The sequence below is a fragment of the Trichomonas vaginalis genome, chromosome IV (genome assembly GCF_026262505.1).
Source record: "Trichomonas vaginalis G3 chromosome IV, whole genome shotgun sequence".
NCBI lineage: Eukaryota > Parabasalia > Trichomonadida > Trichomonadidae > Trichomonas > Trichomonas vaginalis.
The window spans coordinates 12,497,609-12,512,763 of NC_067206.1; the positions used below are offsets into that span (position 1 = coordinate 12,497,609).

The window sequence follows — 15,155 nt, forward strand, 5'->3', positions numbered from 1 at the left end:
CTCGCTAAGGGATATGATTTAATAGCATATCATCCAAATGACATGACTGAATTTACTCCGAGATATTTGGTGTCAGAGCTAAATGATAATTCAACTCTCTTCATGAAACGCGTAAAAAATAGAGACGGAACGAAAGAAGAAAGGTTTATGAGTCCGGATGACTTAGATAGGGAACTTTTTAAAAACGGTCTCGGAATATATGAAATGCCAGCAGATGAGGTACAAGAAACTCCACAGGAAGAAGTTCAGATACAACCAGACATGGAAGAAATAGTTCAGCAACAACAGCTAGAAGAGCCTGAAGGAAACAAACAAGTCCCTCCTTTGGAAACTAACTTCACAGAACTAGATGAAGATTTGGAACAGCCGAAAAATCTTGACCCTCAACAAGTGTATGCGGGGAATATGGAATCTTTCCAAGAGTCTAAGAAAAATTCGGCTGACATAGTAGAAGAATATCGAAAAATGTTCGCCGACATACAAAAGACTCCAACATCAGATGAAAATATTCAACATAGAATGGAAGAACTGAAAGAAAGTGTACGCAAATACAACAATCCTTTTTACTTACGACCATATAACGTTCAATCTTTGGCTGAACTCGGTGAAAATAAAAGGTTAAATTTCAAGAAAACATATAGAAATGAAACATTGTTTAAAGTTCATTCAGAACCTAACCAATATGGAAACAAACCTACTTTTGTTTCTGCAGACTATGGAACTACAATGAGATGGGGTCATAAAGCTAATCCGGATAGGTGGTTCATAAACTTACAACCTCAATTCCAAGAAGTTGTAGACGCAATGGAAGTGAATGGTGAACCAGATATAGCTGGTATTTTCAGCGCAGCTTTAATGCCATTGAAAGATATGAAACATGCAGATATTTTGGACCAGTATGAAATGAACATGGCTGATGGAAATATAACACCTGACGTTCTAGAACATTTATCTCAAAGAACTACACAGAACCATAGAGATGGTATATTTGGTGAAGAGTTTAGAAAGAAAGTTAGGGAGAGAGAAGGAAGAGAACCTATTGTACATGACCTTGCAAACGAAAGTTTGCAAAATGTCATAAAAACTTACTTTGCAGACAATGAACTGAGAAGGGATGAATATTTAAGAAAACTCAAATGGACAGTACCAAATGAAATGTTAGTATTGAAAAACATGTTCCTTGACAAAATAAAACCAACTACAGAAATAAATGACGCAAGACTGAAACATTGGGTAAAAGCTTTCCCATTCACAAAAGATATTATTGGTAACATGGAAAGAAAACCAGAATGGCTACAAAAACATATATTTGGAAACGAGCTTATTCCATATGGACAAGCTCTGTTTGAAGAGCTTGAACCGGAAACTCAGGAAAGAGTCATGCAAACAATACGCGAAGACTCAAATACAAACTATGACAAAATCTTTCTAGGATATAGGTTACCTGAGATGGGCGACCAGAGCCCAAAGGCAAAAAGGACATGGGAAATTTACAACATACTAGGTGAACATGAGGCAAAGATGCAACAACTTGAAGCAGAGGGCAAGTTACCAAAGCGACACCAAAGAAGAAGAGTAGAACAAAGTGAAAGTAGTGAAGAAGTAACTTCATCTAGTGAAAGTAGTGGCAATGAAGGAAAAAGAAGAGTTAAAAACTCAGTCAGGAAGAAAGTAAAGCTTGGTACGAAACAATTATGACAAATAAATCCAACTATTCTATATTTTTACCCATATGAAATGTACGCCGCTCAGAATATAACGCCAACAGTTTTGGATGCCATGAACGGAAATGTTTCCGAATGGTATAACGAATGCGACAATGCCATTAGAAGGTCAGAAATAGTTCCTGGAACTTACGAATATACAACTGCTGTTTCTTATGGAAACGTAGGTGAGTTTGGAGAAGGTTCTTCAACAACAGTAGATATTGCTTGCGACAGGTTTCATATTATTTCTATTGACAACTCATTCTTATACGTGGAACAAGACATTGAAATAAAACCTTCTGCCAAGTTGTCTGACAAGAAAGGTTGCAATGGAATTTTCTATGTCGGATACCAATATGCTCCAGAAGTTTTCATGGGATATAAGATATATTCTAACTCTGACTTAGTTCAAACAGTAACATGGGCAAACTATGAATGGTTCGCTTTGAGAAACTCAGTACAACCACAAGCTAGAGAACAAACAGACCAGTATGCAACTATTGAGAAAATAAGAAGACTTGACCCTAACGTTCCAGGAGTTTATGTTAACCTTTCTGGTTCAGATGGAACTGCTGCCACTAAAGTAAAACTGAAACTTAGAGTTCCTTTGTCATCTTTCCTCATCTTCAGGTTTTTAAGATACTTGCCAAACTGGGCAGGAAAAATTTCTATCGAACTTACTCCAAGTAAAAATAACTTAGTCATTGCACCAACACAAGACCCATTCACTATTACAGACGTAAAGGGAACAAATCAAACGTCATTCGCCGAATTTTGCAAAGACAAAGTTGACTTAGACTTTGGTTTCTCAAACTTCAACAATGAAGTAAACTATTATTTCAATGCTGCTGGAACTGCTTGGGACCCAGTTAAGTTCACATGCGAAAAGTTTGAATGCAAGAGAATAGAAAGCAGACTTGCAGTCTATATGTTGGACCCAGATATTTCAAATGCTTTAGCTGCCAAATATATTGCAGTTCCACTTATGTTCCCTATACACCAAATATCTGTCAAAGACTTTGCAGGTGAAGTTGGAAACCAAAGTGCTGACCCAGGTGCAAGAACAGATATTGCTTTAACAACTGCAATGAAACATGCAGATACTATGTTTGTACTGTTCAGACGAACTATAAATGACTATTCTTGTTTCTACAACCCTGGTATTAAATATCATATAAACATAGATGGCAAATATTATCCAAGAGAAGAATATTCTACAGTTGAGGATATGAGGTCATACAACTTGACATTAGATGCTATGAACTTTAACAACAACTTCACAACAATCATTAACCCTGAAATGCAAAGTTCTATTATGCCATATGTGAAAGTATGGACTCATACAGGAGGTCAAAAAACTCAATATACAAATGGAGACCGTTCAAACTTTTGGCTTGGCATTCCATTTGCTGACTCAGAAGACTTTATGGGTGGTATTTCAACTGTTGGTACAGTTCAAATACAATATACTGGTGACAGAGACGGTCCAGATGAACTGAGAGCAAAGAAGTTTACAAAACCAATAGCACTTTTCACGGAAGATGCTCTTTTGAAGATTCGTTCGATGAAACCTGCTGGGGCTCCTCAGATTGGCATAACGACAGCTTCCATCGAGCAGATTTTGGCAGCAGGTCAGTAAGTTGTTCTTGAACTGACTTCTCTCCGTCAAATATTGACAGTACGCCAGTTTTGACATAATATTGTATTATAAACTTTCCTTTAGAAATATCTGTAAGTTTTGTTGTTATATTTTTGTCAACGTCAAGAACTTTCACCATTTCAGTTATACCAACTTTCTTTGCTTTATGGAAATATTTTGGTTCAGCAAATATTGCTATTCTATAACATTTACCATTGTTTGTATAAAGAACTATTCTGTCAATGTATTTGTATTGTTTGTGTGTGTAAACTTTGTTCTGCTTCAATTCGAAGAGATACTCGAATACGTCCATCTTTTTATTCTAAGTAAAATGTCATTTCCGAAAAATAGAAGCGTGAGTGTTTCAAAAGGTTTAATGGCGGTGGCAGATGTGAAGTTAAATTCACCAACTCAAACAAACAGTCAAAGTGTTATTGTCAATGTCAAAGACAGAGATGTTGAAGTGGGAAACCATACGAGGACGAAGATGGTATAACAATTGTTCCTGTAAAAGAACAACCAACATATCCTGAAGTTAGCAGAGACTTAAGTTCTGTTGCAGATATTCGAAACGACTACCAACAACTGAAAGACAAACTTCAAACTCAGGAGAAGATTTGTCAAGCTTTAAGTATAATGTTAAACTTGGTCGAACACAACCCTGTAAAAGTGAACTCATATGTCATTGCACCTCATGAAGTTTTGAAAGAACTATTGAAACTTTTGACAGAGGCAGACGATATAAACATCAAAGAAATAGAACCCGACATTAGTTGCTGTGGTGTTCATATAATGTCATTGACAAGATATACGTTATGAAAGGAGGTGAAACGTTGAACTTAAAGTATAGTTTCCCAGACGTCATAAAAATATTTGACGACCACAACATTTCATTAAAATTTATTTGCTAAGTAAAAATGTCAAAACTTCTTGAAAGATGTTTGAAGAAAAATAATATAGACTTTATTTCATGTAAAGGACTTTACACACTTTTGAACGATATGAAAGACCCTGTTTTGTTTGTTCGTGTAGACAAAGGAAAGTTCTATGTCTTTACAAAATATTTGAACTTCTTAGACAGAGAACTTCAAGAAACGCCATGTGAAAGTTTAGATGAAGTTCTTCTCCACTTTCAGAAAAACTTTTAAATATATATAAATGGCAGAAGATATAATGGTTTATACTATTACGACTAAAAACCCTGAGTCATATAATTCTATAACAACAAACTTACAAAGTCCTCAAGGACGGTATTGTAAACTAACTTTAAACACAATGACGACTAAAGCCTGTTTTGCTCTTTTGACACCAGAAGACTTTATTGTTGTGAATGGTAAAAAATACTCCTTTGAAGATACTTACTCAGATATACCACCAACAGGTTTTGTTGACTTATTTAATACTTTAAGTACGGGTGTAACATGTGCTGCAACTAGAGCAGGTTTCATTATGTTTGGATGTCCGACTGAGTTTACTATAAACAATATGAGCTATAATACAAAACTTATTTCTGGTTTTTACTACCAACAGTTTCCTATAACAGGAAAAGGTGTCATACAAGGAATGTCTATTCCATTGACATTAAGCACACCAATCTTATATATTGTTTCAAACTTAGGTTCAAAGTGTTATTCGAATGTCGACAGAAACTATTTGACAAAAGATACTTATGCGTATAAACAATACTTTCTCTGCTGGTTTGCCTATTGTTCATTCGAATGCAGAATTTTCAACCTTAGTGAACTCAAACACTTTGGCAAGTATAACGTTGACATTAGTTGACGCAAACTTTGTTCCTGTAAAACTTTTATGTCCTATGTATTTGTCAATGACGGCAGAAAGTTTCGAATTGGAAGATGCAACTGGTGAAAGTATTGTATTACAAGAACAACTTCAACAACAAATAGCTCAAGAACAACAAATGCAACAAATGCAACAAATGCAACAAATGCAACAACAAAGTCAAGAATAAAAAAAATATTTTTTTTATTTTTATAAAAATGTACAGAATAGATGTTTCAGATTTTTATGACTTCCAAGCATTCAGAAATATGTGTCCATTTAGAGACTATAACAAAGCAGTCGAGAATTTGAAACGTTTAGTCATTTATGTCGACTCTGCCCCAGAATGTTATGTTATGAAAGAATGGGATGTAGTCTTTAACAAACCAAGAGCAACAATAGTTTCAGAACAAGAATGTAGACTGAAACTTAAGAAAATAAAAGTCGTACAAGTTGGCATGAAGATGTTAGATGCTTGGGATATCTTATTGTCAAAGTTAGAAGATTTTTCAGTTCGTGGTATAAAGTTTTATACACCTTCTCCAAACTTCTATTCTATCTTCACTGGATATAAATACGAACAAGTAGAATGGAAAGAAAATATTATAGAAGCTTGGTTAGACCATGTCAAAGAAATTATATGCAATGGAAACGAAAGAGTCTATGAGTATATCTTATGTTGGTTTGCAAACATCTTACAACATCCAAGTGCTAAAAATGAAACTGCTCTCATTATATAAGGAAAACAAGGAACTGGTAAGAACACATTCTTACAGATATTTTGTGCAAACTGTTAGAGGGCTATTCGAACCCTAATATGACAAACTTAGAAACATCTGTGGCAGTTTAACTCCTCAATAGAGAATATGAAACTTATAGTTTGCAATGAACTTCAAAGTATAGATACAACAAAAGTTTGAACTCAGATGCTTTGAGAGTCTTATAACAGACAAAGTTGGAGTTGTTGAAAGAAAATATAAAGACCAAAGAGTTTGTGAAAATGTTGCAAACTTCATTATGGTTTTCAAACAATGCTGTTCCGATGATTAGAAAGTTCTGACAGAAGATATGTAGTTGTCAGAACGTCAGATTCTCATATGCAAGATACAGAATATTTTGACGACTTAGCAGAATGTTTGACATCTGACTTTTACAACCACTTGTTCTCATATTTATGACATTAGATATTTCAAAGTTCAATCCAAGACAAATTCCACATACCGAAGAGAGACAAACATTGTTAGAAGCAAACAGAGTGTATATGAACTGTTCATAGATGAAACTGACTTTGTGTCATTAGATGAAAGGTCATTGTACGATTCGTATAAACAATATTGTCAAGAAATTGGTTATATGACAGCGTCTAAACGAACATTCTTGGCAACTGTCAAAAGTCTTTTAGACGTACAGAATGGTGTATATACAAAGAAAATTTTTTCTGAGTAAATTTAAAAAAAAATATTTTTTATCCGATAGAAAAGATGACAAAAATTCATCTCAGTAAACAAGTACATGTCAGGACTTAAAGAAGAACTAGACCCATTCACATATTTGAATGTTTACTTCTACCATTTTGAAAAGTCTTCATTCAGCAAAGTTTGGAACATCGACACCAGTTAAGTTTGCTATGTGACTAAAAACGGTGCGAAATTTGAAGACTTATACATAGAAGGTTTGTTAGCAGTCAAAGAAAGTTTTGACAGAAGGTTTTCAAACCTTAAAGAAGGCAAAGCATACAAACTTGTTATACCTTATGAACCAAAGAAAGCAGACGACTATGAATATTATGAGTCTAAGTTGTAGAAGTTCAAGGTAAATTGGGTAAAAGATTTTTAGAGTCTAAGCAGTGTTTTACTCCTAAAGAGGAAGAGAACATTGACATTGACCCAGAAATGTTCTAAAAATAAAATTTTATTTTACATGTCAAATTTCTTTTTCTCTGGAACTGGTTCAGGTTCTTTCTCTCTTCTTCTACTTTCTTTTCTTTCTTTTCTTTCTTCTTCTTTTCTGGTGGAGTTATGTCAAATTTCTCCGAACCATATTTATGTAAAAGTTCTTTGTCCTTTAATAGCTCATCTATTCTGTTTTCTATTTTCATCTTCAAGAACAGCGCATGTGTCTTCTTTGCATTCTAAGAACTTTTGTTGGACTTCATCTTTCCAATCGGCGTCATCTCTGTCAACAAGTCTGTCATTGACAAATTTTAAGACTGCTCTGCTTAATGTTTTATGGTTCTTGTCATTTTCCAGAAACAGAACTTTAGAACAAATTCACCTTTCTTGTTTACACTATGTAAGATTTTATGGTCGACAGATGTTTTGCTGTCGAAAAAGTTTGTCTCGAATATAGATAGCGAAATCGCTAGACATTTTCTAAAAGATAAACAATTTTAATTTTTCTAAAAATATGTTAGAAAAAAAGTTTGCTGACATTGACAAGAAATTTGAGAATGTTTTAAACAAGAACAAGAGGAAGTTAGAAAATGCTCAGATAAACCTATACATGACAAGTTCTTATTTGCTCAGAATGGTATAACAGGTCTAATTGCACCACCTGGGTCGGGTAAGACTTTCACTTATCTTAAAATGGCTGCACAACAACAAAACTAGATGAGAAGAACCCATTTTATGAGTTAGTTGTCATTTGTAGTACTTCTGGTCAATTTGACCAAACCGTCAATTCGTTCAAAGATATTATAAAGAAGTCTAAGTTAGTATGTATAAAGGATACTGAGTTGTTAGATTGGCAATAAAGAAGTACCAAAGAAGAGTTTTGAAGTATAATGCTATAAATGAGTATATAAATTCGAAGTTTAAAGACCCAAATGAGGAAATGCAGAGAATATTAGAGAAGAAACACTTCAGAAACAAACAGAAAGAGATAGAATACATTTCGAAGAAATTGCAATCTTACGATTGGAAGACTTACCCTCATAGATGTCTTCTTATTTTAGATGACTTTGCTTCTCATCCTTTGTTAAAGAACAGAGAACAAGACATGTGTCGAATTCTTAAGAAACTTAGGCACTTTAACATTTCAGTCGTAATATGTGTACAGACAGCAAAGAGTTTAAGTAAGGATGTTAAAAGAATACTTACTGACATTATACTTTTCCCCGGATTGTCCGAAGACGATTTCATGGAACTTATGAAAGAGTCCATGGCAGGTAAGTTTGACAGACATGAACTCTGAGAGAAGTACAAAGTCATACAAGACCCTCATACTTCTTTCAGAATTCATATCTACGCAAACAAAGTTCAAATTGTAAAAAGTCAAGCTTGAAAATAAAGAGTTCATTTACTCTGCTTGTTTGAAGTTGTCAAAATACTCTGTTATTTTTTCCTTTAACAATGACAAATTTTTGAATGTAAGAATTGTACAACCTTTAATATCATAGTGTGTTTGAGGTAACGTATCTTGAACTATTTGTTTCACATCTTCATTTGGGGTCATTGAAATCGGTAAGTTTTCGCGATAGAACCAATTTCTGTCAGATTTGTAAATCTTAGCAAGGTCGTAAAAGCTTTTGTTGTTTCTTCTGACTAAATGCAACATAACCATGTCACTGTCTTCTTCATTTTCCATCTCTTCAGTATAAATCACTATACTTATAGTTCTTTTCCTTACCTTTTGGTACCGAACGTGGTATTCTTTTCTGAATGTTTTTGTCTTTTGCTTCAATGACTTCATCTTTTGCATGAAGTTTCTTTTCCTCTCTTCACGTTCTTGTCTATGAATTTCGTCAAGAAGTCTGTAAACATTGCCATGCATAACGAGGAGAAGCCCACATTGCAACTGCATTTACTAAAAGTCTATGTACATAATATCCTCTTAAATTTATTGGCAAATTTTTACGATTTTCATGTGTTTTATGCATGGCCGAAAAAAGTCGGTCTAGAGAAATTTCACTCAAAAGTTCTTGTGTGCTTTGGTTTTTGAACCAGTCGTCTGCGTGTTTAGTGTCTGGAGCAAAACATGCTGTCAAAATACTTTGCATTTGGTACATATCGTCTTTGACCGAACGAATGAGACGGAGTTGTTTGTTAAACTGAACCCACTCGTATTCTTCATTTATGGCTTCATGAACGATAGCAGTTGTTGTGTTCTCTGATGTTGACATATCTGTCCTTACATACAAAAGAATAAAAATAAAAAAAATAAAATAAAACTAACTTTATTTTTTCTATCTTAAGGAAATTCACTGTTTTCATAGAGTTTTAGGCGACCCCGAAGGAAGTCGGTCTCGCTGTTCTTCACTGTTTTCATAGAGTTTTGGCGACTAAGGTTTCTTACCTACTCGCTGTTCTTCACTGTTTTCGTACGGAATCTCTTCTCTCAGTTTTCCGAGGGAAGCAAGCATATGCCATTTTACTCAGATTTTTGGTCATTTTTCAGTAAAAATAATGTTTATGTTAGCATGTTAGATCTAACACGTTTTCTAACACGTTTTCTAACATGGTCTAAAACACACAAAACTCATGAATTTTCATGATTTCATCGTACATGTTTTGTCAAGACTTTGTCATATGATTGCTTCTCTCGGTTTTCCGAGGGAAGAGATTCCATGTTTTGTCAAGACTTCATTGTAAATGACCAAAAATATATTTTATGTTAGCATGTTAGATCTAACACGTTTTCTAACACGTTTTCTAACATGGTCTAAAACACACAAAACTCATGAAATTTCATACGGAATTCAGCAAAAATAAAGTTTATGTTAGCATGTTAGATCTAACACGTTTTCTCACCTGTTTTCTAACATAACTATTTACAAGCGTTTTACATGGTATATGTTGCGATGGTTCATGACTCTAAACAGTTTTGTAGCTTCTATTTCTTCGCTGAGGATATCGAATGTTTTAACTATGCCGAAGGTTTCTTTATACTTCTTCTTGACGTCAGATAGAAGGAAATCTTCTGCAGTTGGATAGTTTTTGTTCAGAAATGTCAACATGTCCATTTTATCTTCTGCTGGTTTCTCTGCTTCTTTCTTTAAGTCAGCATAGTCGTTTCTCATACGTTCTATCTCTTTGACGGAGTAGTTATATTTCCTAATTGCCGCTTTACATTTAGAACATTGCGGGTTCATTTTTGCGTTATATTCTGAAACCTTACCTGCTAAAACAACCAAGGCGTCAATTGCTCTCTTCATCTCAAACATAGCGGGTCTTATTTGTTTGTTCCATACTTTACATCTTCTATCTTTATCTCTTATCTGCCAAACACATTCAGCAACTAACGAAACAAAGTTGTCGTAGGTCTTAAATTCTTCAGATTTATATATGTCAGAAACATTCTTATATACCATGTCGCAATCTTTGTCCATAACCTTATGGTTGCAATGAAATCCTAGAAACTCATAGTTTACCTTACGAATGAACTTCTTTATTTCTACTGAGTCAGTTGCTTTGACTTCTATTTCATCGAATTCAGGAATGGTTAGTTTTTGTTGCTGAATTTCAGGTAGTTTAGGCAAATGGTCAATAATGTCCTCCATTTCATAAAGATATTCTTCATTTTCTTCATCTTTCGCACTACAGTCTAAATTACTTGTTAAAAGTTCCTGCTTTATCTTCTGGATTTCTGTTTCGAAAGTATATGAAGAAGGAATGAAGCTTTTCATTTCTACTAACATTGACGTAGGATTCATGACTAAAGAGTTTGGTGCTGTTGTTTGAATTGTTGTTGTGCCGATTGTTGAAATCATGTCTTTTATACAAAATAAAAAAATAAAAAAAAATAAAACTAACTTTATTTTTTATTTCGGGAAAATTCATGAAAATTCAAGAGGTTAGAAAACGTGTTAGAAAACGTGTTAGATCTAACATGCTAACATAAACATTATTTTTTGGTGTAAATTTCCTAAACTGACTGACTGACTGACGGCACAAAGTGGCATAACGAAAACATTTACGAAGAAGTCTTGACAAAGCATGTACGTTCATGTTTGACAAAGCATGTACGATGAAATCATGAAAATTCAAGAGGTTAGAAAACGTGTTAGATCTCACCTCTTCACCTAAATTATATTTTTGTCTGATTTACGCTCATTACGAAGAAGTCTTGACAAAACATTTACGAAGAAGTCTTGACAAATTCAAGAGGTTAGAAAACGTGTTAGAAAACGTGTTAGATCTAACATGCTAACATAAACTTTATTTTTGGTGTAAATTTCATGATTTTCGAGAGTTTTAGACCATGTTAGAAAACGTGTTAGAAAACGTGTTAGATCTAACATTCTAACATAAACTTTATTTTTGGGTCCTTTACACTCATTACGAAGAAGTTTTGACAAAACATTTACGAAGAAGTCTTGACAAAACATTTACGTTCATGTTTGACAAAACATTTACGTTCATGTTTGACAAAACATTTACGAAGAAGTCTTGACAAAACATTTACGAAGAAGTCATGACAAAACATTTACGAAGAAGTCTTGACAAATTCAAGAGGTTAGAAAACAGGTGAAAAAACAGGTGAGATCTAACATTCTACCCTAAATTATATTTTTGGTCCGGGAACAAAATGAACGAGGTCAGGATGTATGTAAATACATTTGAATTCATTCATAACACCCTTTGTAAGCTCATAAAATGCTTGTTTTGAGGTCGAGCCACTTTTGGCTCCACCGTATTCTTTCAACCAAAACTCAAGAATTTCCTGCATGAATTTTATATAAAAACCAACCGTCTGAATTCCGACGGTTGCTATATTCTTCACAAAACATTTACGAAGAAGTCATGACAAAACATTTACGAAGAAGTCTTGACAAAACATTTACGAAGAAGTCTTGACAAAACATTTACGAAGAAGTCTTGACAAAACATTTACGAAGAAGTCTTGACAAAACATTTACGAAGAAGTCTTGACAAAACATTTACGAAGAAGTCTTGACAAAACATTTACGAAGAAGTCTTGACAAAACATTTACGAAGAAGTCTTGACAAAACATTTACGAAGAAGTCTTGACAAAACATTTACGAAGAAGTCTTGACAAAACATTTACGAAGAAGTCTTGACAAAACATTTACGAAGAAGTCTTGACAAATTCAAGAGGGTAGAAAACGTGTTAGAAAACGTGTTAGATCTAACCATCTACCCTAAACATTCTCGTCAAATACAAAAAAATACAAAAAATGACACTTTTTCATTATATAACTGTTATTTTTTGACGAAGTGAAGAGTAACACTTCGTCAAAAAAATCCCTGAAATCATATCTAACATACAAAAAAATATAAAAAAATGACACTTTTTCATTAGATAACTGTTATTTTTTGACGAAGTGAAGAGTAACACTTCGTCAAAAAAATCCCTGAAATCATATCTAACATACAAAAAAATGAAAAAAATGACACTTTTTCATTAGATAACTGTTATTTTTTGACGAAGTGAAGAGTAACACTTCGTCAAAAAAATCCCTGAAATCATATCTAACATACAAAAAAATGAAAAAAATGACACTTTTTCATTAGATAACTGTTATTTTTTGACGAAGTGAAGAGTAACACTTCGTCAAAAAAATCCCTGAAATCATATCTTTTATACAAAAAAATATAAAATAAAACTAACTTTATTTTTTCTATCTTAAGGAAATTCATGAAAATTCATGAGGTTAGAAAACGTGTTAGAAAACGTGTTAGATCTAACATTCTAACATAAACTTTATTTTTGGGTCCTTTACACTCATTACGATGAAGTCATGACAAAACATTTACGAAGAAGTCTTGACAAAACATTTACGAAGAAGTCATGAAAATTCAAGAGGTGAAAAAAGAGGTGAAAAAACAGGTGAGATCTAACCTCTTCACCTAAATTATATTTTTTGGTCCGGGAACAACTTTCTCTCAATAGGGGCTGTGGCATAATCTTTGCGTAAACGGTTCAGACCTTCTTCGAACTCTTGGTCTCTCTTCGATTTGGATTGAGATTGGAATTGCTGGGGTGGAGCTTGCTGGAACATCCAAGGGTTGGGGCAGTAAGGCATAGGCTGAGGAGGGTAGTTCGGGAAGCCTTGTGGTGGGTAGTAACCTTGAGGTGGAAATTGGTAGTAAATCGGAGGTACTTGCTGGAACTGAGGTGCAGGGGCTGGTGCTTTAGGTTCCTCTGGTTTGGGAATGGACTCGGTTGGTGGGACGTGGGACATTCGTTTGTGTCCTGTCGGAAGGAAAAACCTTTCCTGTTGTCCGGAAAATTTTTTCCTGTTGTCCGGAAAAACTTTTCCTGTTGTCCGGAAAAACTTTTCCTGTTGTCCGGAAAAACTTTTCCTGTTGTCCGGAAAAACTTTTCCTGTTGTCCGGAAAAATTTTTCCTGTTGTCCGGAAAAACTTTTCCTGTTGTCCGGAAAAACTTTTCCTGTTGTCCGGAAAAACTTTTCCTGTTGTCCGGAAAAATTTTTCCTGTCGGAAGGAAAAATTTTTTCTGTCGGAAGGAAAAATTTTTCCTGAAGTTCGACCAAAAAGTTCTCAATTTTCGAAAATTTGAATGGTTTACGGACAGACAACTGGAAAATTTTTTCCTGTCGGAAGGAAAAATTTTTTCTGTCGGAAGGAAATTTTTTTCCAGTTGTCGGGAAAATTTTTTCCTGTTGTCGGGAAAATTTTTTCCTGTTGTCGGGAAAAATTTTTTCTGTCGGATGGAAGGACTCGGAATGCCAGAAGGATTTGACGAGGCAGTTTACCTAATTGAAATTAACAACTGCGTAAAAGACTACTTGCGCAAGGTCATGAAGCCCAAGGTCAAGTTCACCGCTATTTCTGGAAGGTCTACACTTCAGCTCGAGACTTCGACTGGAATTCCAATTCAAATACCAGAAAACACTCCTTTCGACGACATAAAGCAAGCAAAGAAAGAAGCTCTTCTCAAGTTCTTTGCCAAGCGTCCTTGGATAAAAATACCAAACAGAGAGAGTCCAATTCCACGAATTATACAAATTCTCAGAGCACTGTTCCACTTCTCGGGTCAGCCATTCTACATAACCTGTGAAGGCGACATCCAACCAGTTCAGTAAACCTTAACGTTTAACTTCACTTTTTTATGTTTTTTGTGAAAGTTTTAAAATAAATTGTTTTCATGAGTTTTCTACGATGTTAGAAAAAATGTTAGAAAACGTGTTAGATCTAACATGCTAACATAAACATTATTTTTCAATACTTTTTCAGCACTTTTCCGTAGTTATATATGAAAGACAATTCGAGATAAAAGTCATAGTACAATGGAATAATATGTTGCACACCATTTGTTGTGAACCAAACTTGAAAGTCAGAGAAACTGTTACTAGGTGGTTCGTAGAATTTAGAAGCAAAGTCATAAAAGTCCTTACCAATACATAGAAAACTATTGTTGCTTGAACTGAAACTTGCATGACACATAACATTTTGAGGGTCAAACACGTTTCTATAAACTGTCAAATCTGCTGGTGGAAGTATAAATTGAAATGGACCATCTGGTGGTAATGGTTCGTTCTGGTTTAGTAACCGAAGAAATTGTGCCCAAGAACGTTTGTCTACTTTCCAAAATAAAAACTCTGTATCTCTTGGAGGGTTAATTTCAATCTTTTGAAATGAAACGGTGGAGTTCATCTTGTCATATTCTAGTTTCAGATAGTATGTTCCATTTAGTAAAGAGTCGTATTTTTCTTGAAATTCCCAATAATATTTGTTCATTTGAGTTTGAAAGTCATTTAGAGTTTTCTCAAGACTTTCGTCTGAACGAACTGTAAAGATCCTCATTTCGTCAAATTTGTCTATTAGACCACCAGAACCTTTATACTGCCCATGAAAATATACTGCGAACATAAATGCGTTAGTTCTATTTGAAAACAAAACTCTTCTAAATCCTATTGCCTTTGCATCTGAAGGACTTTGAAGCCAACGAATTGGATAGTCAAACCTGTATATTCGGGATGAAATTTCTTCATCTGAAATAGTCCTACCAGCATTTGTAAAGATATAGTCTAACGGTTTTGTATCTGCTACTTTTGTTCTTTGTTTTTCAACCTGAAGCATTTAATATATGTAAAAATATATTG

General features: G+C 34.3%; 7 protein-coding genes and 2 pseudogenes across 9 annotated transcripts, besides 1 other annotated feature; 6 read left to right on the forward strand and 3 right to left on the reverse strand.

Moving 5' to 3' along the window:
- The first annotated feature begins 669 nt into the window (after positions 1 to 669).
- Positions 670 to 15,155: part of a mobile genetic element that runs on past the window's edge.
- Positions 1,738 to 2,532, forward strand: TVAGG3_0078220 (uncharacterized protein; the record flags this gene model as incomplete). The annotated part of the gene is made up of 1 exon (XM_051221949.1): positions 1,738 to 2,532. A coding segment is annotated over one exon (795 nt), but the record flags the coding sequence as incomplete, so codon positions are not given.
- TVAGG3_0078230 (protein of unknown function, DUF4106 family) lies at positions 3,022 to 3,345 on the forward strand (the record flags this gene model as incomplete). Its single annotated transcript, XM_051221950.1, has 1 exon — positions 3,022 to 3,345. The coding sequence occupies one exon, from the start codon at positions 3,022 to 3,024 to the stop codon at positions 3,343 to 3,345; it is 324 nt and encodes a 107-aa protein (XP_051106936.1).
- Positions 3,780 to 4,256, forward strand: TVAGG3_0078240 (annotated as a pseudogene). Its single transcript has one exon. A coding segment is annotated over exon 1 (477 nt).
- TVAGG3_0078250 (uncharacterized protein) lies at positions 5,162 to 5,317 on the forward strand (the record flags this gene model as incomplete). The annotated part of the gene is made up of 1 exon (XM_051221951.1): positions 5,162 to 5,317. One exon carries the CDS (start codon positions 5,162 to 5,164, stop codon positions 5,315 to 5,317), a length of 156 nt encoding a protein of 51 aa, XP_051106937.1.
- Positions 7,713 to 8,319, forward strand: TVAGG3_0078260 (annotated as a pseudogene). Its single transcript has one exon. A coding segment is annotated over exon 1 (607 nt).
- TVAGG3_0078270 (organellar and viral DNA polymerase type B) lies at positions 9,896 to 10,435 on the reverse strand (the record flags this gene model as incomplete). The annotated part of the gene is made up of 1 exon (XM_051221952.1): positions 9,896 to 10,435. One exon carries the CDS (start codon positions 10,433 to 10,435, stop codon positions 9,896 to 9,898), a length of 540 nt encoding a protein of 179 aa, XP_051106938.1.
- Positions 12,942 to 13,271, reverse strand: TVAGG3_0078280 (uncharacterized protein; the record flags this gene model as incomplete). The annotated part of the gene is made up of 1 exon (XM_051221953.1): positions 12,942 to 13,271. The coding sequence occupies one exon, from the start codon at positions 13,269 to 13,271 to the stop codon at positions 12,942 to 12,944; it is 330 nt and encodes a 109-aa protein (XP_051106939.1).
- Positions 13,761 to 14,135, forward strand: TVAGG3_0078290 (uncharacterized protein; the record flags this gene model as incomplete). Its single annotated transcript, XM_051221954.1, has 1 exon — positions 13,761 to 14,135. One exon carries the CDS (start codon positions 13,761 to 13,763, stop codon positions 14,133 to 14,135), a length of 375 nt encoding a protein of 124 aa, XP_051106940.1.
- TVAGG3_0078300 (uncharacterized protein) lies at positions 14,272 to 15,132 on the reverse strand (the record flags this gene model as incomplete). The annotated part of the gene is made up of 1 exon (XM_051221955.1): positions 14,272 to 15,132. One exon carries the CDS (start codon positions 15,130 to 15,132, stop codon positions 14,272 to 14,274), a length of 861 nt encoding a protein of 286 aa, XP_051106941.1.